This window comes from Epinephelus moara, chromosome 10, assembly GCF_006386435.1.
Source record: "Epinephelus moara isolate mb chromosome 10, YSFRI_EMoa_1.0, whole genome shotgun sequence".
In the NCBI taxonomy this organism is placed as follows: domain Eukaryota; kingdom Metazoa; phylum Chordata; class Actinopteri; order Perciformes; family Serranidae; genus Epinephelus; species Epinephelus moara.
This window is the reverse complement of record NC_065515.1, coordinates 28,016,069-28,039,850: the sequence shown is the minus strand read 5'-3', so window position 1 is coordinate 28,039,850 and position 23,782 is coordinate 28,016,069. Positions and strand designations below refer to the sequence as shown.

The 23,782-nt window shown below is 40.0% G+C and overlaps 4 protein-coding genes across 5 annotated transcripts; all 4 read left to right on the top strand.

The window, feature by feature from the left end:
* Positions 1-215: 215 nt before the first annotated feature.
* On the top strand, positions 216-3,057 carry mrpl55 (mitochondrial ribosomal protein L55). Its single transcript, XM_050055012.1, has 3 exons — positions 216-354; positions 618-855; positions 2,627-3,057. The coding sequence occupies exons 1-3, from the start codon at positions 311-313 to the stop codon at positions 2,774-2,776; spliced, it is 432 nt and encodes a 143-aa protein (XP_049910969.1). The 5' UTR covers positions 216-310; the 3' UTR covers positions 2,777-3,057.
* A 1,185-nt stretch (positions 3,058-4,242) lies between these two features.
* On the top strand, positions 4,243-6,706 carry ndufa11 (NADH:ubiquinone oxidoreductase subunit A11). The gene is made up of 4 exons (XM_050054789.1): positions 4,243-4,397; positions 5,299-5,391; positions 5,659-5,781; positions 6,472-6,706. The coding sequence occupies exons 1-4, from the start codon at positions 4,319-4,321 to the stop codon at positions 6,582-6,584; spliced, it is 408 nt and encodes a 135-aa protein (XP_049910746.1). The 5' UTR covers positions 4,243-4,318; the 3' UTR covers positions 6,585-6,706.
* Positions 6,707-7,608: 902 nt separating this feature from the next.
* slc5a9 (solute carrier family 5 member 9) lies at positions 7,609-17,350 on the top strand. 2 transcript variants are annotated; one of them, XM_050054535.1, is made up of 14 exons: positions 7,609-7,745; positions 9,078-9,196; positions 9,517-9,588; positions 9,880-9,984; positions 10,248-10,412; positions 10,576-10,681; positions 11,726-11,806; positions 12,083-12,288; positions 12,672-12,807; positions 13,316-13,423; positions 13,566-13,716; positions 14,567-14,735; positions 15,086-15,301; positions 15,434-17,350. In XM_050054535.1, exons 1-14 carry the CDS (start codon positions 7,724-7,726, stop codon positions 15,743-15,745), a joined length of 1,968 nt encoding a protein of 655 aa, XP_049910492.1. In that variant the 5' UTR covers positions 7,609-7,723; the 3' UTR covers positions 15,746-17,350. The 2 variants fall into 2 exon arrangements, with proteins under 2 accessions (XP_049910492.1, XP_049910493.1); XM_050054536.1 differs by having other exon boundaries at positions 7,661-7,745; positions 9,078-9,122.
* Positions 17,351-18,037: 687 nt separating this feature from the next.
* On the top strand, positions 18,038-21,840 carry rpl36 (ribosomal protein L36). Its single transcript, XM_050054538.1, has 4 exons — positions 18,038-18,167; positions 18,839-18,933; positions 21,260-21,394; positions 21,716-21,840. Exons 2-4 carry the CDS (start codon positions 18,841-18,843, stop codon positions 21,803-21,805), a joined length of 318 nt encoding a protein of 105 aa, XP_049910495.1. The 5' UTR covers positions 18,038-18,167; positions 18,839-18,840; the 3' UTR covers positions 21,806-21,840.
* Positions 21,841-23,782: the final 1,942 nt, after the last annotated feature.

The window sequence follows — 23,782 nt, the reverse complement described above, 5'->3', positions numbered from 1 at the left end:
TATTCCACCAACGTTTTTAATTTTTTTTATTCAGTTTCCACAGTCTCCAGGTTAGCTGATATATGTTTTTTTTAAGTACTTTGATCCCCTGACCCTATCTGTTCATGTATGTTTTCATTTTATTTGGTAATTAATAGATTTTACAAAGAAAAAAATCATCTGAAGAAGGAGAAGAAACCGCCCTTTCTTTCCAGTGTGAATTGTGCCGGAACGAACCTGCGCCTTACTGTTTCAGTCGGACATTTATTCCGTGAACTCCAGTGTGACCTTCTGGTTGAGTGCTTCCTGTCAGAGTTAGCTCGTCGCGAACATGTTGTTAATGAAGCTTTGTACACCTCAGAGTCTGTTATCACGGTAAGACCCGCCGAATAATGTGTGGACATGTATGTTAGAGATGTGACACGTAGTCAGAGCTCGTGCTGTTGTCAGACCTTGTGTAAAATGACCTCAGAAGAAGAAGCTCGTCATGTTTAACACTGATGAGATGCTTGTTAAATGACAGAGGAGCGAACTGGCTACATTATGGTTCATGTGCTCTGTACTTATAATGAGTGTGTGTGTGTGTGTGTGTGTGTGTGTGTGTGTGTGTGTGTGTGTGTGTGTGTGTGTTCGGGCAGGTATGTTTGCTCTGTGTCCACCCGGACAGGTGTCCAGTCAGTGTTACCACCAGCACACACTGCAGGGCTCGGCCAGGCGTCACTGCTCCACACACACACCCCTCAGCTAAACTCCAACAGGACGTCGGTGGTGCGCTGTGGTCGGCAGAAGTATGAGAGGCTGTACCCTGTGATGCTGGTGCGACCTGATGGATCCACTGTCAACATCAGATACAAAGAACCCAAACGCATCCTCATGGTCAGTGCTCCATCTCATCTCAAACAACATGGGCTCCTTTCTTCTTGCTTATGTTAACATGACTGACCAGACAGCTTTATTAATAGGAAATCATCAGGATCTACAATCAAGATATAAATCTTATAGCTTACTTCATTTATGCAGGTGCAGCAAACTGACTGTCACCATGTTAAGATGACCTTTACAGGGCAATGCTAGTGATTTTAGTATTGCTTCCATACTTTTGCAGCAGCGCAGAGATCAAACAGTATGTTCCACTGCAGTATACCTTCTGATCCTTGTTGACACATGCCACTGTTTATAAAGATATGCCAATTCTGTGGTTTAGGTTTGAATCGGCTGGGTCAGAGGTAGGCAACCAGCAGCTGCAGAGCTCTTTAGCCCCTCTCCAGTGGCTCTCTGTGGCTTTGACAAAAAAATAAAAAAATCACATGAAACTGAATAACAGCATTAGCATTTAGATTTTTATTGATCATGGTTGTAGGCCTAAAGAAAGTCTTACATGCTCTGTGCATCATATGTCTATAGCCTGGCACCGTTTGCTCTAATGTTGCCAAACCTCAACGGCAGTGGCTAGTCTCAAGCCTCCCAAGCAACACTAGAAATTGATTCCAAATCCATACAAGTAAAAGTCTCAGAGGAGGAAAACACAGAATTTGATCATGGGTGGACAGATTTGTTTGCTTTCAGTGCCAGTGCTTCAAAGTTAAAGTACCAAATATTCATATATAGCCCACTGCAGATGAGCCATATTGTGGGAAAACATATTTTTAAATGCTTATCTAGACCTATTTTTAATGTCAATAAGCTAATTTAGACTCAATATGGAGTGTTACTGTGAAGCTTAAATATGTTTTGTGCCTCCAGGCAGATTTTATTTTTAATTATTTATGGTCAAAAAATGTCTGTCTTAATAGTTAAGGTTTCTGACCCCTGGGCTGGGTGCAAGTTTTGACCCAGTACCTGAATATGGCACATGAAAACAGCATGTCAGTCCTTCTCCGCTGCTGTGTGCTCCCCAGTGCCCCATAGTGAATCTTTACTTGCATATGCCACTGTTGGCCAATGGCCTGTCGCTGCTGTGTGCCACATGACAACAGTCTGCCACTGTTCTTCCACGAGTAGATGCCAGACGCCAGCACACCGGTGGACAGTGGTATATACCAGTGAAGCAGGAGTGTCATGTCATGTCTCATATGTCAATAGGAATCTGTGTATGCGTGTGAGAATTGATAAATTACACTGGATGTGATATACTGTTTTTAAGTCCCTTATGCCAGGAATAGGATAAAAGCATACCACAAACCAACAGTGACATATATCAATAGAATAAGACTGACATATCATCAATCACTTTTCGATCCTGGCGTTTCTAAATTTATAAACAATGGTTAAAATTAAAACAGCTGAGGCAGAGATGTCGTGACTTTTAGTCCCTCGACTTGAGTTCTGTTATGAATTTGTAGTCTCCGAGCCAGAGCTGTGTTAACCCTAACAACATCACCTCATTAGGGTTATTTTCTCAGACTTGACAGAGCTCAGCCAGAGCCGCAAACATTATTTTCACTTGAGTGGCACTCCCAATGATGAATAAACTCAGATTTATATTTATTAAAATCTCTTCATTTAAAGCAACATCCTGTTCCATCACAACCCTCACCCTTGTTATAGAGAACAGGGTGCACTAATACTGTAGCATATTAGACCATGAGTGTGTTCATTCATAGTTGATGTTTTGTAAGTTTATTGGTGTTTCTTTGTGTTTTGAAAGATGCCGATCAATCTGTCCACTCTGTCTGAAGAGGAGCGTCGAGCTCGACAGAAGAAGAGAGGAGTGAAGAAGATGACAAAACAGACAACAGTCCAATTTGAAGACGACTTCCAAGCTGACAAATACAGCCAGTTCTGGAAGAAGAAATGATTTACTGTAAAGCATGACTGATGTGACACAAGGGCAATGACCCTAAACATCAGACTCTCACCTGAAGCTTCCATTTGTCCATGTACAGTCTGTTCTGATTGGAATTGTTTTCTTGGCAAAAGAAGTGATTCCTCCAGAAGCCTGAATTGTGGGACAATGAAACCCAGACCATCGACATTTGAATGGCAGGATGACTGATGAAGCGGGCGGAGCTCTTTGTAAATACCCTGCTAAAGCTGGAACCAGGCACCATGTTGACTTAATAAACTGATTTAAAGTTTTACGCTCTTTAATTTCTGCTGTTGAAAAATGTTGATGGCTCTTTGGGCTGCAAATGCCCATAGTTTATAGGTCATTAGATATGACAGAGGCAAAAAACTGACCTTGATGTGTTGCAGTAAGCAGCAGCTTGTCATCTCTGTACTCTACGGTGACAGGTTTAATAAATCCTCTAATCACAAACATGCTTTTAAAGGCTACTCGGAGCATTGACTTTACAGACGGAATACAGATTGTCTGTACTCTGCTGAAATCCGAAATACTGTTGTGTAAATACAGTACTACTAAAAAGGAAACCTTTTTACAAAATACAAATGAATGTTGGGAGCAGATAAGGGTGTAAAAGTGGGGATTTGGGGGTCCTTTGACCTTTTGGACATATAATGACATAATTTTATCCTGTCAGGCCTTTGTGTGAAATTTCATCATGAGTAGCGAATTAATTCTTGAGTTACAGCCAAAAATATGTTTTGTGAGGTCACAGTGACCTTTACCTTTGACCACCAAATTTTAATCAGTTCATTCTTGAAATTAAGGCGATATTTGTGCCAAATTTGAGAAAAATCTCTCAAGGACCTCTTAAGATATTGCATTCACGAGTATGACACGGACGCAAGGTCAAAGTGACCTTTGACCACCAGATTCTAATCAGGTCATTGTTGAGTGCAAACAGACATTTGTGCCAAATTTGAAGAAATTATCTCAAGGTGTTCTTGGGATTTCATGTTTATGAGAATGTGACGGATGCAAGGTCACAATGACCTTTACCTCTGACCACCAACATCAAATAATTTCATCACTGAGTCCAAGTGAATGTTTTTGCTAAATTAGAAGAAATCCTGAAGGTGTTCTTGAGATATTGCGGTCATGAGAATGAAAGAGACATGGTCCCAGTGACCTTGACCTTTGACCTATGACCACCAAACTCTAAATAGTTCCTTGTGGAGTCCAAGTGGGCATTTGTGCCAAATTTGAAGTAATTCCCTCAAGGCCTTTTTGAGATATCACATTGTATGGACGGACACCCTGAAAACAAAATGCCTTCGGCGGCTGCTTTTACTGGCAGGTGGGCACAGAAAGGCCTAGACATCGGTTGGTGAGTACTTTACACGGTCTGTGATGGTGCCGGTTCACAGATTCACACTCCCTTCCAGTAGGTGGCGGTAATGCACTGAACACTGGGTAGCCAGCCGCCACAAAATATACGAGGAAACCGTTGCTCGCGAGACTTCCATCCTGGTTTGTGTCCTTGCTAAGTACAAGATGGGGTACTGGGATATACCAGAGGGCACTGGCTGTGTGGAAAAGACATGGATCACTACCAAAGTGGCCACAGCTTTGGGTAAATATCAGCATTGTTTAAACTACTGTGAACGGTGCCGGGCATAGATGCAGGGTGCTGCTCTGGACCATGAAAGATAGCTGTGTGTTGTAGCTAATGCTAACGCTTTTATGCTAGCAGGTTAGCCACAGACTGACAGTTAGCAGTGTTTAGATAAACACATTTTGTTTTGCCTTTTTAAGGGTGAAGTTGACCGCGGTTTTTTTTTTTCAGTCAGGGTTTTCTAAAATCTTTAACAGTTAATGAATGTAACCTGAGTCTGGTGAGTTTGTCGCTGCCAGCAGGGAGCTAACAACACACATTAACACAGGTGTTGTGAAGAGTTACGCAGTCTGAAGTTTTATTGTTTGACTGATCTGATATCTGACATCTGGCTGATTAACAGATAGTTTTGCAGAAAAGCTCAGGGAGTCAGATTTGGGCTGCACATTAATAAAGGTGATGATAGTCTTTTTATGTGGCCATTTTATAGATATAATATAAGAAGGCCATTTAAAACACCTGTAAACACTATGACATTTAGACTGGTTTGATGACACACACATCAGGGCTGGGCCATATATTGATATTATATCGATATTGTGACATCAAACAATGTATCGTCTTAGATTTACGGTGCACTAGTGTTTGATGTTGTCTTAACACAAGCAAAATCATGTTTTCCTGACCACAATACAATAAAAAATTCACAAAATGATAATAAACCAGAAAAAAAATAAGTAAGCAATCAGGATTTGGTCTGGCTAAGAATTCAGAGCCAATTTTCAGGTCTTACAGTGTCTCATGCTACTGCAGACACAGTTCAGTTTGACTCTATCTGAGAATTCATGGTAAATCAACATTAGAAGTGGGACTATATTACAAGTTTGTAATGTGTGCGGGTGTCTGTGTGTGCTTTCAGGCCTGGTTGGGTCAGCCTATCACTTAGTGGCATTCCAGCCTGAATCTGCATTGGCCGCAGTACAGAGGGTGACCAACACAACTGTAACCATGGGTAAATATTCATGTCATCATTCATCATTATTTTAGTTCACGCAGTTTATGTCCAAAATTCCACTGCTTAAAAACACGATGATCAAGGGAAACATTTCTCCTGCCAGATAAGTCATGAAAACCTTGCAGATGTTCTTCTGCATTATCCTATAGTTAAAATCCCAGTCAAACCTTTTGGTCTAAATGTGTTGACGTACTGTTCAATGGATTCAACAAATTGTATCAAATTGTGTAATGCTGATATGGGTGTCTGTCTGTGTTGTACCAGCCTCCGTGGGAGCCATTTTCGGCATGGCGACTTGTCTCAGTGCTCAGGCTCGCGATGCCCCGGATGACCCACTGAATTACTTCATCGGGGGCTGTGCCTCTGGGATCTTTCTGGGAGCAAGAAGTAAGTATCAGTCCTGGCAGAGGAGACACGGGGTGCTTTCCTTTCAGCTAATTCTGCTTCCTCCCGATTTCACTCCTCCATCCCCCAGCCTGTGACCTAGAAATCTATTCAGGTCCGCCAATATTGAGGTTGCTCCGATCACTAAAATGTTTTTCAGTGGAGACATGGAGCACTGAGATGTTCATTCAGACAAAACTGACCTTTTAAGATAATGATGTTGATACAGTAATGAGTGGGCGTGTAGCTCTGTCCAGTCATATGCTAAATTGTCTTGCTGGGGACTGAGGTATCATTTTACCCACAGCCAACTTTGGTAAACTATTTTCATTATAAACATAAGGAACATTTCAAACACGAATACACACAAGCATTACAACCGTAATCTGAGGTTATGCACTTGAAGATTGTGTTGACAGAGAATGCATTAAACAAAGGAAAAAGCTGTGAAATTAATGTACTTTCTGGAAAGGTCACATGTAATAGACATAAAGCTAAAGCTGACAGAAGAGCACAGATTTGTCCTATGACCTGGTTGAAAAATCTCTGCAGTAATGACCATGATGTGGTTGTTGGTATTCAACAGTCACTGTGCGGTAACTTAGCTAGCTGTTTTATGGCGGTGAAGGTGTAAAAATATGTCAAAAGTTTACCTAACTGCAGCCATATCACCTGCTGTGTTTGTGTGTCCAGCCCACAGTGCTATGACCGGTACGTCAGCGTGTCTGGGTCTGGGTACACTGGCCTTCTTCACAAAAATCGGCAAGATGGAGGGATGGAAGCTATATGGACCCCCTAAACTATGAGGAGAAGCAAAGGTGGTTCCCTCTGAGGTTGATGATGATGATGATGAAGTCGAGTTGGCTGTAAATGTAACTTTATGCTGTATAAAGAATTCATGTAATAAACTTCTGTGAAAATGACAAAATACACTAAGTTGTTTTTTTGAAAGCAGTTTAATTCCAAGAGGGTCATAGTTTGGGGAGCATAAAGAAAACAGTTTGGGAAAGATATCTTTTTCTTCATTTTATGTGGGTGACCTACACTCAATACTGTGCCTGAACGCATCTCATGTAGACAAATAGCTGAAGTTGCTGCTGCTTTGCTGATGTGCTGATCACCTTATCAGAGTCAGCTTTATAGGCCACACACACACACACACAACTATTATGTACTATACATACAATTTGGAGAAAAAGTAAGTATATATACATACCAGTACTGTGTATGAAAAGCAACTGACCAACATATAATATCTATACAATTCAAGTGTTTCTGTAAAATCTATAGATTGTAAACTAACACCAACAGTGCAAAGGAACATTAAATGGGTAATAGATTACCTTTTATACATAAAGTAGGTGGTTATGTACTCAATATGCATGAAAACATGTCTGATGTAATGGCTGATGTGTAAATGTTTAAGCCTTCTGTGTAGATCCAGCGTTAATTAAATGCATCACCATGTAGCAAAACATCCTGGACAACATGCTTCCCTTCTTTTTATTTCTTTGCTAATGGCCTTTGGAAGCTTCTTTATTGAATGACTAAGTGTTAATATACAACTTAATGACAGGTTTACACACTTTGAATGACTTAAGTTTTAAGTAGGAACATATTACTTTCTTTTTCCAGCTGTCATTGACCTGTGTAGCACTGACCAATTAAATATGGAATCAAACTAAATACTATAGGCTACACATACACAACATGTACTGTCATGTTGGTCAGTCTTTACTAATTATAGCTAACCAGTGCAGTTTGCCTGTTTCGATAACAAACTGATTAATAATTAAGCCTCAGGTCGACTGCACAGATTCACACACCTCTGTCAGGGTTACCAGCAGGATAGGCTAACTCTGTCACAGAGTCACAGGAACTCAAACACTGGAGAAACACTCAGTGTCTGTGAGAAGTCAACACGATCTGGAAGATTGGAATCAACATGTCTGCCAGTCCGACTACAGGTCTGAACCTTATTTAACTCATGTTGTTGGCTCTGTGGACGACTGCTTATACGACAACAAGCTTTGTTTTTATGGCATGTGAAAAGCAGATTTTATAGATAGTTCTCCAGAGTAAGACAGGGACACAGGTGGAAGCTGAGATACAAACCAAAGAGGGTTGTGTTAAAACAGCTGATTCAGCAGCTCTTAACAGGAACAACAGCAGTATTACTATGTTACCTTCAGCCCCGGGAAGACAAAAACCTTTGCTTTGGACACCTTGGCTGAGGGGTATAATGAGGAAGAAGCAGCTGAGAGATGTATCTTTGGTCCCTGTTGATGCAAGGTGCTGTAGGTACTCACTGTTAATGCCAGCAACATATCTTTTAGTTCAATAACAACACACCACAACAGCTTCAAATAACAAACTGCCCCTCCATGATCAAGGCTACAGGAATAAAACTCATATCTTTAATTTCTGTGCACTTTTGGAGTATTTGTTTTTGCACCTAACATTTCCTCAGAGCTCTGACTGGACCTAACATGATCATCATAAAGCTCTGAGTAACTGGACGGACTTCCACTTTCCAGAAGAGTATGATTATTTTCAATTTTATTGCCATTTCCTGCATACAAGTTATAAATATTAGTGTGTCCACATTTTGCACATTAAGAAAAGACCCTGCATGAGGAAAAGACAACGGATTTCAGAGAAGGTAACCAGTATTTCAGACAAGTCAAGAGAAGAGATGAGTCAAGCATCTTTTAACAGCTGTCCATAATGTTCACGTCATATTTCTCTGTTGTGACGTTATCGATATGACATTATGATTTAGAAGCATATTAATCTTTTTGCAGTCTAAAAATGTTTAGGCCCACCTGGAGAAGAAAGTTTAAAGATGCACAGGAAGTAAATTATGTGTATATAACCAAAACTACACAAGATAAAGCCCCTTTCCAACAGAAAAAACACCAAAATTCTACAATAAATAACATAAAGTATAATTATATATATATAATTTTTGTGTTCAAAGACAGGACTACATGTTCTGTAGAGTAAATCTTTAGATGGCAAATTAAGTCGTCAGGAATAAAATATTATATTGTACTTGTAATGTTACATTGCAGGAGACAAATCTTTCCCACACGCTAGTCTGAAATTTAACCCCATTGCTGTCACAGCTGACATCCTGGCATCTGTGGTCTTGTTGAGTGACAGTTTGTCTTTTATGTATTGTTCTTATATTTCTTCTTTTTGCTTTGATTTTTTTACATAGCTGCTGCATGTAGTGTTTCTGTCTAAGAGAAGAATATGCTATCATTGTGACATGATACTCTATACTTGGCTTGCAGGTAGCAGCTCCTCTGGGTTGACCACTGCAGCACCACCCCGCCCAGGTATCAGTGTGGACGCTGCAGACATAGCTGTTGTTGTCGTCTACTTTGTCTTTGTCATGGTGGTTGGAATCTGGGTAAACGGCTCAACTCATTTCACACTCACACTATCACCATTATTCTTCATAATATCTTTAAAATACCTGAAGACCTATCTCAGGTGGACAGGTGTTGGTGATAGTTTGTTAAACCCCAGTGTGCTAACAGTGTACTTGGTCAAATTTCACTATTAACTGGTTTTTGGATTCCACAAATGCTGATATAGCATCCTAAAACACAATCAGGTGCTATCCTTGGATAGTATCAGTATCAGATGTGTGATATTACACATTAGAACACATTAGTTTCAGTTTTAAGTGTACTGCTGGCCTAACCTGTACCTCTGTCCCTCCTACAGTCATCAATGCGAGCTAATCGCACCACTGTGAGGGGGTACTTCTTGGCTGGCCGTTCAATGACCTGGTGGCCTGTGAGTACCAAACTTCTGACTGAAGTGATGTTTGGTTCTCAGTTCCATGTTAATGTGCTATATTGTACTGTATATACAATAAGGCTTTGTCAACATAGTGTGCTGTTCTTTTGCCTGAATTTTTGGTCTGTTTTGTAGTGAACAGTTACATTTTGCTGCTCTTACACCTGCCGTAACGTTACAGAACAGTTACTTCATATCATCTATAAATACACTTTTTGAACTAGCATCTTATTTGTGAAAGTAAATACAAGCTTTTGTTGTTATTGAGTATTATCAATATGTTTACAGATTGGAGCGTCTCTGATGTCCAGTAATGTTGGCAGCGGTTTGTTTATTGGTCTGGCGGGAACAGGAGCAGCCGGAGGAATCGCTGTTGGGGGATTTGAATGGAATGTAAGGAACACAGTCTGACACTATATGTGTGATTATGGAAGAGAAATGGGGCAACCTGTTGTTCATCTCTTCTTTATATATATATATATATGTATATAGAATTGAGAGAGGTGAGGCCAGATGTAAAAACCATTTGCATTCTTCAGACCAGCTTGACTTGACTCATAATATCGACCTTGTCTACTGAAGTTATATTGACAATAAAGTACATTAGCAGACAATGCTGACAATGTGTTGTTGAGCCTATGTGTGTGTTTGTGTAGGCAGCGTGGGTCCTGGTGGCTCTGGGGTGGATCTTCATCCCTGTCTATATCTCTGCTGGTGTGGTGACCATGCCTGAATACCTGGCCAAACGCTTTGGAGGCCAGAGGATACGCATATACATGTCTGTTCTGTCACTCATCCTCTACATCTTCACCAAAATATCTGTAAGGCACACACACACACGCACACACACTCACACATTTATTTATTTGGCAGACTGTTTTGTCCAAAGCTACACACAAATGAGGTACAATCCGAGACACAGCAGAATAATTTGTCTATGTGTGTGTGTGTGTGTGTGTGTGTGTGTGTGTGTGTGTTACCCAGACAGATATATTTTCGGGGGCAATGTTCATCCAGGTGTCGATGGGCTGGGATCTCTACCTGTCCACTGGTATACTGCTGCTGGTCACTGCTGCTTACACTGTGGCAGGTACACACACACACACACACACACACATAAAAACTTCTTATAATCTATTATTGTAAACATTAATAAATGGAAAATGGAAAATGTCCATTTGTTTTAACTTTGTTCATTCAGTCTGATTCAGCCTACTTGCCAGGGGTTGTTGTTTTGCCCTAACCAATCAGGATGAGCTATCTGTCATGCTGCTGTTATTCTGTTGATATTTCAGTTTACATAAGAGTTGTTATTTTTGTAAGTCAAGTTCATCTCATTCATGATTGTCACCAACTCTGTCACTACTATAATGCCCTCACCGGCTGACTGCTTGTCATAAACAGCCAGTGAGCACAACACCTGAGTGAACTAAATCACACAACAAGCCAGAGATAAATGCAGGTGGTGAGTCAGAAGTCTGGAAGCAGACTACCAGGTTGGACAGGAAGATAAATAACAGCTGAATATAATATTATTTTACATCACTTTCAACTTCTCAGCTCTCCGGAACAGAAGTCCCCAGAATGACAAAGTCATAGTCACTAGTAGTCGCTAATGTGTTATTCAGTGTTGTTAAATTATTTGCTTGTTCAGCTTGACCTACTTTTCATTATCAATCAATGAAAGTGTGACTCTCGTCATGCAGTGCATTCAGTGCAGTGGCCCACAAGAGAACTTGCAAGGCAGACAGCAGGGGTAGTGCTGCTGTTTTTTCACAACCAAATATTAATTTTCACAATCAAATGTATTTTTATTTGTTTGCTTGTTTTGATTTGTGTTTACAATTAGGTGTTATAATCAAATTTAGAATATTACAGAATATTTTAGAATATTGACCGCACTAATAAAGAGTCCCACTGGGATGCTTGTGGTGGCAACTTCTACAGAAGATGTGGTTGAAAGCTCTTGAAAAGTTGACTTTGAGTCAAGATTTTTTTTCTCACGTAAAAGTCAGTGATTTAAAACAATGATTTGATCCCATCTTGCTTATGCCTTTTCTAAAACAAACTCTTCACGAAGCCCAGTTTTATTGTCCTAATACTCTGACACAAATGTATATGTGTGTGTCTGAAGGTGGTTTGGCAGCAGTGATCTACACTGATGCGCTCCAGACTGTGATTATGGTTGGGGGAGCCTTTGCACTAATGTTCATAGGTAGGACACACACACACACACATGTCCAATATCTCAAAGAAATAAACATCGATTCCACCCACTTTTCTCTTCCTGTCACATTCACATTAATACTAGAGAGTACTTCATGGGCAAGGTATAAAATTGTTCAGTTCTAACATTAAATGTGTGTGTGTCCCCATTTCATACTTGTCTGTCCTATCCATTAAAGGCTAAAAATGCCCAAAAAAAATCTTTAAAAAAAAAAAATGTGTGTGTGTGTGTGTGTGTGTGTGTATGTGTGTGTACATTTTCCAGCGTTCTCCAAAGTTGGCTGGTATGAGGGTCTTATGGATCATTATATGTCAGCTGTTCCCTCAGTGATAGTCCCCAACACCACCTGCCACCTGCCTCGTAGTGACGCCTTCCGCCTGTTCAGAGACCCTGTGTCAGGTGATATACCGTGGCCAGGTCTGGTGTTTGGGCTCACTGTACTGGCTACATGGGTCTGGTGCACAGATCAGGTGACTTTACCCACACTAATGACTCGAAGATATTTGGTTTAAGTTATCAGTCATTTCTAAGTCTTTGGTTTTTTTGGGTTTATTAGTTGCATTCGATCAGACGAACAGTAAAATAACTGGATAATTGATGGATAAAGTGTGCTTTCTTTATGACATCATAAACACTCTTGAGTTGATTTAGCTACTGTTTCGTGAGTTCCTTAAACAAGGCCATGATTAGAAATCAGTGAGACCAAAATATTTGTCTGTTGAAATCAAATGTCATGTACACTGATAAGAATCCAAACCACAAGTCCAAGTAACAGTTTGCAAAAAGTACAGCAAGTTGAGAGTCCTCATAAGTATAGAAAGGCAAATACTATTATGTACATTTGTGTGTACAGGTTATAGTCCAGAGGTCTCTGTCAGCCAAGTCTTTGTCTCATGCCAAAGCAGGCAGCGTGTTGGGAGGCTACCTCAAAGTGCTGCCCATGTTCTTCATCGTCATGCCAGGCATGATCAGCCGAGCACTGTTCCCAGGTCAGTCAGTCTGCCCCTCTATGTCGGACTGCCACATAAATTGTATTCATGGAAGCATGAAATTCAGTGGGGGGTTTTTTTTTCAAGGAATACTTCACACCCAAAATGATTATTTGTATATAATTTACTCACCCTAACTTGAATTTGAGAAGAAAAATCCAATGTTAAACTCGATGCATTATCATTCAGGCAGTCACATGTAATACATTTACAGCAGACATAATGTTCACTGTGGCGTCTCTGGAGGTTAACTGTCTGAGATGTGGAAAGATTTCCAAAATCTAAAATACTACAGCATTTTTAAATGGTCATCAGTAATGTAAAGTGCCTGTGCAATCTGTACAACATAAACAAACCTAGTATGATATTTTGAAGTGTGGCTAATACAGAAAGTTGTTGTTTGTTCTGAAACATTTAAGAGAAAGACAGAAGCCTACAAACTGTGGAAGCTAAGCAAATTCCCGTAACTAACTGTGTCTTTACTCTCTGTGTTTGTGTGTGTTTGTAGATGAAGTAGGTTGTGTGGATCCAACAGTGTGTAACAGTGTTTGTGGCGCTTCAGTTGGTTGCTCCAACATCGCCTACCCTAAACTAGTGGTGGAGCTAATGCCTGTTGGTGAGTCACACACAAACTCATGCAAAGCTTGTTTTAAAATGAAATACTTGTGTTAGACTTAAACAAGTGTATGACAGTGTCTTCATCAGCAGATAGACGTTTAGTTGTCATTGTGTGGGGTTTGATCCTTCTCTCTGTGCAGGTCTCCGTGGTCTGATGCTAGCAGTGATGTTAGCTGCTCTGATGTCGTCTCTGACCTCCATCTTTAACAGCAGCTCCACTCTGTTTACACTGGACCTCTACCACAAAGCCAGGCCCAAAGCCTCAGAGAGGGAGCTCATGATAGTTGGAAGGTAGGGGTGTGAAGACTCAACGGTACATATCAGAAAACGCCCATTGATGCGAATTTGTGTTTTGTGATACTGGACTACACAATTAAAACTGACTTTACTTCATAGCCTCCAGACATTTTTCCAAAGAAGTTCCTGAAACCAAAAGATCTGTTTTCAGACAAACTCAGCTTGAAGACAAGTCATTGCTCTTTCAGTTGCAGTGGTGCCCCAGGACCGCGATGGGGCCACTGAAAAACTTGGGGGTAGTACAACAAAACCATGAGCCATAACTTAATTTCTGGAATAGGCTAGTTGAAAACGATGTCAATATTGAGAGTTACAGAATCGCATACTGATACACTTTGGCTTCTTATTTTACAGTTAATATTACTAATTATATGATGTGCATGGATGAACACTGGTATCGTTAACAATCCTGTTTTAATGTGTCATGTATCTTTACACGTGTTAGGAGATTCATCTTTCTTGATATAGGCTGATTGTCCTTTTCCTTAAAAAGACAAATATACAGCTTTAATGAACATTGACTATAAGGAACAAAACATTTGCTGGCAACAAGCCTTCTCAAGTTTAGGAGAGACTCGTGGGTACCCATAGAACCCATTTTCATTCAGATATCTTGAGGTAAGAGCTTAAGGCACCCCTTTGACAATGGCCATGCCAGTTGTTCCCTCACCAAAATCTACCCTGCATTTGGAGCGTAATGTAACCTCCATCCTGAAAAGCTTTGCCAACATGGTTGGTACCAATGGATACCTTACGTCTACTTCTACGAGATATTATTTATAATGACTGAAGACTATTTTGACCTCATCCAAAGCTGACATAATAATATTTTGTGTATTTTCAGATTGTTCATCCTGGTCTTGGTGTGTCTTAGTCTGGTGTGGATTCCAGTCATCCAAACAGCCAACAGTGGACAGCTGTTTGATTACATCCAGTCAGTGACCAGCTTCCTCGCTCCTCCCATTACCGCTGTGTTCCTAATGGCTATCTTCTGGCCACGTGCCAACGAGCAGGTCTCTGTCTCACACACACACACACATATACACAATCAACATGATCTACCTGCATCGCAAACTTGTAGGAGAGTAAACACAAGCAGCCCATTATAGTTCATGTGATCTCCATTTCGTATCGCCATAGCAACTGTAGCCTGAGCACGTAGTTACATATTAAAGCTGTAAGCTCTCAACATACAGCTATAAATCAAGGTAAATAAAAGTATGAAAACTAAATTTTGACACTGGGCAACTCTACAAGACAGGCCAACATGTAGAACCTTAAGGCCCTTTTCATTTCAGTGTTGGCTTTTTATTTTGCTAGTTCCATATAACTCTGCATTTTCTGTTGTGTGTCTGTTACTCAGGGTGCATTTTGGGGTCTGATGATCGGACTTGTAGTAGGACTGATCCGCATGGTTCTGGAGTTCTCCTATGCAGCTCCGTCCTGTGGACAGCCTGATCGTCGGCCTGCTATCCTGGCTGATGTCCACTACCTGTACTTTGCTCTCATCCTGTTGGCTCTCACCTGCATCATCATTGTTGCTGTGAGCTTGGCCACTGCCCCAATACCTAAGGAACATGTAAGAAACCTGTCATACATTAATAAACACAAGTATTAAGTTTTAAAATTCCTCTGAACTACAGTCAACAGTTCGATAGTTTTGCTTCAAAGCTAAGGGACTGATGTGCCCAGCCTCCTCTCTCCTTTCCAGCTGTATAGGCTGACTTGGTGGTCCAGACACAGCCAGGAGCCTCGTATCGACCTCACAGGTCCCCCCATGACCTCTGACCCAGCGGTCTCTGACGTCAGCCCTGACTCCGACCACTTGCCACAATCCTGGTGGCGGAGAGCAGCTCTGTGGCTCTGTGGTTTGACGCGTCCGAGCTCTGGCTCTGTATCTCCAGCGACTGAGACCAGTGAACTGACCTCCCTGCACGAGGAGCCGCTCTGGAGAAGAGTCTGCAATATAAACGCCTTGCTACTACTGGCTGTTAATGTGTTTCTCTGGGGATACTTTGCCTAATGAGGTGTTATCAGTGAGGATAGACTGATGTACTGGACTGGTATTTGGTCCAGTGGCTGATCAGCTGCTGTGCTTGATCTGTCTTCTGTGCAACATTTAGCGGTGTCTCATCAGGAATGTCTAATAATGCAATCCAATTTAACCACACTAACCAACACATGAAGAAAGTGGTCCGTATATCAATTCCCAAACATCTATGAATTAATCATTCCATAATGATCTATAAATATAGTATGTTAATGGAGGAAAGAAATCAAGAGGACAGTCTACGGGTCCTTCCCCTTAAGATTTTGAGTGTCAGACATTCCTGCATTCTGGCTATTTTTATGCACCAATTGTTTTTTTTATAGTATATTTTTTAAATGATTCTAATAATAAAAATAATAATAATCATAATAATACCCTATACATTTTATTTGTCAGGTTCATTATTGCCTGATTGTAACTTTCCCTAAAATCTTAGGGGAGTTGCTTAACCATACATTTTTGGAAAGTTTAGAGTGCGATGAACCCCAAAATCAATATTTTCATTTTGTTTTCAAATTGTCTGCAGTGGACATCTTGGACTTTTGAAATGGTGCCCACCCATAATTTGTTTCTAGCTGGATCCCTCGTAATAAATCCAGTTCACCTCTGATTTTCGTGGCTAATTACAATTTTACAACACAGGCTACAAATGGGACCACTTGCAACAAAATAAAGATGATCTCATGAATGTTAGTCCCCACTGTAGCCCCTGGAGTGAGACCATGTTTTGAAGCTCTACCTCACTGTAAAAAATGACCTATAGTGACCTCTCGGATAATCGGAGCCTCATGAAATTTTACAAACACAAACAAGAGACCTCAATGGCATTTAGAGGATGTACAGTATGGCATTCATATGTATATTAACAATAAGGGGGTTTCTCAGCAGGTTCCAGAAAGTGCTAACCACTTGATTACCGAAAAATGCAATTCTTACAAAAACAGTTTTTGATGCCAAATCACAGCATGGATTTCTCTGCGGTGCTCCTCTCCTCAGGGTCTTGACATCTTAATGTGGTATTTTAAAGGGAGTTTTGGCAATTTCTTATCAATTCTTGAGTGGTCAAAATGGTTACATTTTGCATTCAATCTATGAAAATTGCTGCAACATATGACTTATGAGAAGTAACAGAGCATGAGGATGGCCATCATATACCTCCATCATGATATTCTAAGCCCCTATCTAAACTTTCAAAGTTAGAGGAGGCTACAAATGAATGGGGCAGCTGTGGCTCAGAGGGTAAAGCGCCACTTAAATTGTTTAGTTGTGACAGAGTATTTTTACAGTGTGGTACTGGAACTTTAACTTAAGTAAAGGATATAAATACTTTCTCCAATGCTGGCTTTAAGACTCAAAGCACTTTTCGAGAGGGTCCTTCAGCTCCCGAGCTCCCTGCCAGAGGATCTTATGTTTGCTGTCTTTTAAATCACTTTTCAAAACCTCTGAAATACACGTTTCTTACCATATGCCCACATTTTATATTTGCCTGTTTAAGAGTCTCTTATTCTTTTTTATTTGCTTATATGTCACTCTTTTGAAGGGCATTTTATTCAATTTCCCATTAAAAGTATCATTGCTGTGAAAGAAGCTCTTCTTCTTCTTCTCATTATTATTACCTATTATCAATATTTCCAAGTGAACAAATGAATTAAAAAACAAATTTCTTAATGACAGAGAGTAAATATTTTTAATCAGGCCTGAGAAGTAATCCAAACTCCACGTGTATTTTATTTACAAACCCTGATTCACTTATATCACAGCATCTAACTGTTGATTTTTTCAGTTCTCTGCTGTCACTATTACTTATTGTGCATCTTGTCACCTTAATGGAGACAAAAGCCTGGAGGTAGATTCAAACCATTACTTAACTCGAAATGCAATCAGAAAGAGGGTATGATGATGTTCTGTGGTCTAAAGACAAGGTGAATTCACTGGATTTAAATTGAATTAAAGTTTATTTGAATGGCTCAGTATTACATTTAGCCTACATCATGCATTGCTAATTGGGTTTTATAGGCCCATATGAGCAGCAGCTCCTGACCCAGCCTGAGCTCTCTACGAAGACAAGAAAAAACTCCCCAAAATCCTGAGGCCAGAAGGAAATTGGGAAGAAACCTCGTTTTGTTTTGTTTGTTTCTTTTAACCTTTTCTTTTCTTGTCTTTTTTGCTAGAAAAGCATTAACTTAATGTTTATTTATTGTCTATCTTCCAGTGCATTTGAGATTTCAAGGTTGCAAAATGACCAAAATAAACTAAACTGAAACAGTACCTCCTCCAGGCCGGTAGGGGCGCCTCTCTGCCGACGACTCAAAGTCGTTTTCCGGGTCAAACCTCTCATTACCCCGCCTCGCTCATCCGGCAGTCCTTCCGGCTTGACCGCCATCATAGACAGCAGGTAAGACTTTAGTGTTGACAACTATGAACTAAAAGCCACGCATAATCTCCGCCATCCGTCCATTTTTACCGAATAAAATGAAACTATATCAGACTACAGACTTCACCTAACGTCTGTCTCCAGTATTGTCGCACGATAACATGTAAAACGGACGAAAAGTTGAAGCCGCCTCAGACACTAAGCGGCATCCATGTTTCTGTGTTCAGGGCTATGCTGCAGCTAATTATTCCTCACAACTGACAGTGTTTTATCTGAGTTACAGTCGTGATACGTGCTGTACACAGACACAGACTGTTAGTACGAAGCCTGTTCGTATGTTGGCAGGCCTCTGTCGGATAAACTGTATAGAAATTGATCTTGTACATGTGTGAAAGCTATAACGTTACACTTGCTACTGTATCACTACTGTATACTACTGAGTAACCCACACATTGAGGTAGTCGAATGAAAAGTAATGCCCTATTTCAGTGTATTGAGGACTTTTCAACTGAAGTTAAACCTGCTCTGTTCTGCTATCAATAGTGTACTGTTGTTGACAGTTGGAAATGTGGGTGCTGTTGGGTGCTACTACTACAGTGTGTGATAGCTTGACATGGGATGTGATGTCCCCAAGCAGCTCATGTAAGACTGTTGTTTGTGTGTAACTGATGTTTGTGTGTCTTCTTCTGCAGACATGGCTATACGCTACCCTATGGCTGTGGGCCTTAACAAAGGCCATCCAGTTACCAAAAATGTGACTGCTCCCAAACACAGCCGCCGACGTGGGGTGAGTATCTGCTGTTGAGTGACTCTAGTTGTCAGTCCTGGTCATACCGTTTTTATTTCATTATTGTAGTGAGCGGATTTGAGAGGAGTTGGTAAACAGATGTTTATTGCAACTACACATTACACCTTGTCATTCCACTAGTGTTTTGTAGTTTGGGTGCAGATGTGTGAAACTGAAATCAACTTTAAAGTGATCAGTGTTTGATTATAGCAGCGTGAACATGTAATCGCAGTGCAATTAAGGCCTAAACACAACACTTTCTTTTGCAATCGTGTTAATCCGGGGCTGCTATTTTGTCTCTCCGATGCACTGTAGTCAACTTGCCGCAGCAGTCTCCTGCCTCAGTGATGGAAACCACTTTGCTTTTGAATGGGTCATTTCACTTTATAAAACCCCCAGATGGCTCAGTTAACAAGTCAGAAGTAATATGCACCTTGTACTAATCCGAATTAAAATATCACCTAAGTACTTTGAGTTTGAGCTGCCACCTGTGAGCTAAACACACAGGTGCAGTCAGACTGATGTCAGCGGGCAACCACATCACCAAAGCTGGCAAAGCACTATTTTGGAGTGTGCAAATCGCCACAGACGTGGATGAAACCAAATCGAAGAAATGAACTACAGCGTTTGCTAAATGAGTGGCCACTGACTGCAGACCATCGTGATAGACTCAGGTCTAAGGGGCGTCCTCTGGTTGGCACGTTGTGACCGGTCATATGCCTTCCTGTCGTGGGGAACAGTAGTTTCACACAAACTGTACCTGTATGAATCAGAGAATATAACTATACTGGAACTCATGAGAAGTGCAAATGTTTTCCCGTCAACTTGGGATCATTGGACGTCAGTTAGTAATCGAAATGATCTTGTAACTGCAAATCATATTGACACTGATTGGACATTGCACTCCTGTGTTTTAATGGTTTGGCGTACCGAAGAAAACAACACTGTATTTCACAGAATAAGCACCTTGAGGGCTTCTCCTATCTCTAAGTCATGGTTTTAAGACCAGACTGTTGTAGCAGAGTGGCGCCAATTTGAAAGAAACAAATGTTAAAGTTAAGACAGTAAATTTCTTTGCATTCATTTGATTCTCAGTTAAGACACTCTGGTGAAAGTTGTTCGACCTTGTTAATATGGACTTCAAAACTGTTTTGAAAAGCAAAATAGCAAAATATTGGAATCATAAAGATGCGATTAATCGTTATTTTAAAACTTAATCGTTTGACAGCCCTAATGGCTTTACATTGAATGGTTCACAGCTTTAACATCAGATAATTGAAGTACGCACCATAGAAACAGTTTGCAGCCTGCAGAGAGGTCGGGTGATATTAATATTTTCCATCAACAAATCCTTTGAAAAGACTAAAACTGAGAAATTGTTATTATGAACCTGATATGTTTTTCTTCTGTGCCATAGAGCTCCACAAAACTACTACAAACACAATGAGCCACACTGTTGCACTGGATAACAAATTCTTAAATGAAACAATTTACAGCTGAAATGATTAGTCGATTCACTATTTAAGTAATTATTTGTTTAAATCATGTCAGCAAAATAGCAAAAATTTCAGGTTTCAGCTTCTGATGTGAATATTTGCTGGTTATCTTCTGTGATATCAAACAAAATGCTGTCGGGTTTCAGACTGTTGGTTGGACAGTGCATTTGAATCTGTCAGCCTTGGCTGATGTGATGAGGTTTTCTGAAGAACATTTCAGCCCCGGAGGATTAATCAGTCAAAAAAGAAAAATAACTAACATGAAATTATAATCAAAATAATTTTTAGTAGCCGCCCAAACCTAATCCCACATACACTCAAACCTGCTGACGGAATGTTAATCCTCTGTTGAAAACTGGTTGCCAACAAATGCACCTCCTCCTGCTGTTAAGTTTACAAACAACTACTATGACCAGTCGTTTTAAGAAAGTACTCAGCCTTGAAAAGATTATGTATATTTACAATGTATGAATGTGATTTGTGCTATTAAAGATCTGTTGGTGATGAGCAGATGAAGCCTTGTGAAGCTTTAGGGCTTTAAACTCTGCAAGCACAGTGACATCTGGTGGTTTACAAACCTCATAGCACCCCTCTCTTTTTTTATTTTTATTTTTTTACAGGCATGTGATTATCACATTGTCATAAGACTTGAATATTTTTTCAGTGGTAACATGCTGTAGATTTGCTGCTGAAGATGTGATGCATAACAATGTCCATCTCTATGATCCAGAATTTCTGCCATGAAGAGTTTAAAAGTGATCACACAGTTCAGATAAAGCAGATCATGTTTTAAAAGCTTTGTCTTTGTACACCTTGTGTTTCCTCTGCAGCGTCTCACCAAACACAGCAAGTTTGTTCGCGACATGATCCGTGAAGTGTGCGGTTTCGCCCCATATGAGAGGCGAGCCATGGAGCTGCTGAAGGTGTCTAAGGACAAGAGAGCCCTCAAGTTTATCAAGAAGAGGGTGAGTTTGCATTTGTTATGTCAGGATGCTTTAAGGAGCATGACACCCACTGAACAGCCACAACAGCATTTTCCCATCAATTTCTTCTCTGTTGGAGTTAAACAGATGTTCAGTGATTGATCTTAATATCGCAACATTAACACACAGCTTTACAAATCTAATGGACAGTATGTATATTTGATCAGGCCCGTACAGAAGCAGTGAGGCACCAGCTCGTTGCACTGTATAAGACGAAAGGGTGCAGCCTCACTCTGAATCTGTCCTGTGAGTAGTGGGGTTTAGCAATGTTGGATCAGTCTAATGTTGCTGTTTCCTCCACAGATTGGCACTCACATTCGCGCCAAGAGAAAGAGAGAGGAGCTGAGCAACGTGCTGGCTGCCATGAGGAAAGCTGCCGCCAAGAAGGACTAATATGTCACTCAATAAACATTTGCTAAACTACAGAATACAGACTGGTGGTCCATTTGTCATCTGCTTTGCTTTTGTTAGCAGTTATCAGATCTGGTTCTTCTGATGGTTCATGTTCAGCACATGCGTTGATCCCTGATGTAAAGAGTTCCACTTCAGCTCTGTTCTATGTTGTCAGAATACCAATAAAGCACACTGCAGTTCACAGGTGGTGTTACAGAAATTACAGTGTGGAAACTTTGTATATGGAACATGGACAACACAATCACATTACTACTGTTGACACATTTAAATATGACTCATTAAAATTGGTGTTTAAATACATGTTTTGAGAATGGGCATGCTATCTTGCTGACCTTTCATTAGACTAATCATATTTACATGTAGATGTTGAATGAATGACTTAATCATGGTACCATTATTTTTAATATCAGCTTGACTTCTTTTCTTTGACATTCATATTAGCCAGTAAGTGACATCATAAACTGTAGTCCCCAGCTTTGCCCATCAAAACTGAGTTTGGTGAATATTAAATCTGCTCTGTGAGCATCTCTGCCTCCCAGAAATGTTTGTACAAAAAGAAGCTCAATCTGCTGTGTGCAATCTGCTCAGTTGAGTTATTAAATCATTAAACATCTAACTTCTGGGTCCAATTCAAACTTTGGCCTCCATCAACACACACAAGCTGCCATAAAGACTGACTACTGTCCGTTAGACACTGGAGGGATTAATTCAAAACAATGCTACTGAAATGTTTAGGTTTTTTAGACAAATAACTTTGAACTTTGTAAAAATTACAGCACTGACTATCCAGATCACTCCTTCAAAAACAGCCCGGTGGGAAAATGACATAATTGTGTTAATTATGGTGTGCGGTTGGTTTTTGCCTCAGTAAAGACTGAAAGTTCCCCTTCCTATCTTGAGGTCAGGAACATGCAATTATCTTGGTCATCTGTAGGGATGATTCTTCATTGTAGACATTAAATATTGAAGAAATCAGCTATCAAACTGCGATAGACAAAAAATAAATACAGATAAACCCTAATAAAGTGAGGCTCCAGACCCACAGCTATGCTCATTGAAGAAATCTAATGTGATTGAGTAATTGGTTTTCTGTTGGTCTAATATTCAGTATCATTCAGTAGATATTCAGAGTGTTGAAGAGCACACTGACTTTGTATTTTTGAAGATCCCATATTTGCAATCAGGTATGGAATTAAATGTAGCAGATTTGTCTGCTAAACATTCATTCTGTGAACTTAACTCCAGCATAGTATGACAAAAATAGGTTTCAAGATTAGAAGTGCTGTTTCTGCCAAATCCTTACTCTACCTGTTATGTAACTTAAAATTAGTAACATCAGAAAAATGTTGTATTTTCATAGGTGGCAGGAGTGAGCATTAGTCATTATGGTTTCAGAATGATGGAGACAGTTGGAGAACAACTGGAAACAAACTAGGATGTAGGCTCCACAGGATGTTTTTTCCCTTGGTGACTATCATGTTTTTCTCAATTGTTGTGCAGATTTTTAGGCATTCTGTTATGAGAAATGGTTTGAAAAAGAGCTCACATGGCTGCCCCAAATGTTTACAGCATCTGGCTCCCTGCATTCACTGTGTTGTAAAACTAAAACATAAAGGCATTGAACCTCAAATGTTTGTGGTCAAAAAATAGATGTGTTCATCCTGTAGGAACCACCCATGTGTTCATACAGGAATATTTATTTTTTAAAACAATAAAGATACATGACTGCAACTGTTAGTATATTATCATTATCATTATTATTGTTATTATTATTATTATTATTATTATTATTATTATTTGTAATAGTAGTAACAATACAATGATATTTCACCAGTAATCTTTGTGGTTTTATACGTCATATTAACTTTCATCCCATATTTTCTTTTATTGAAATTATCAGTTTTAAATCACTTAAGTTTTTTCCCTGGAGTGTAATATTTTAAGTCTAGTGTAGTA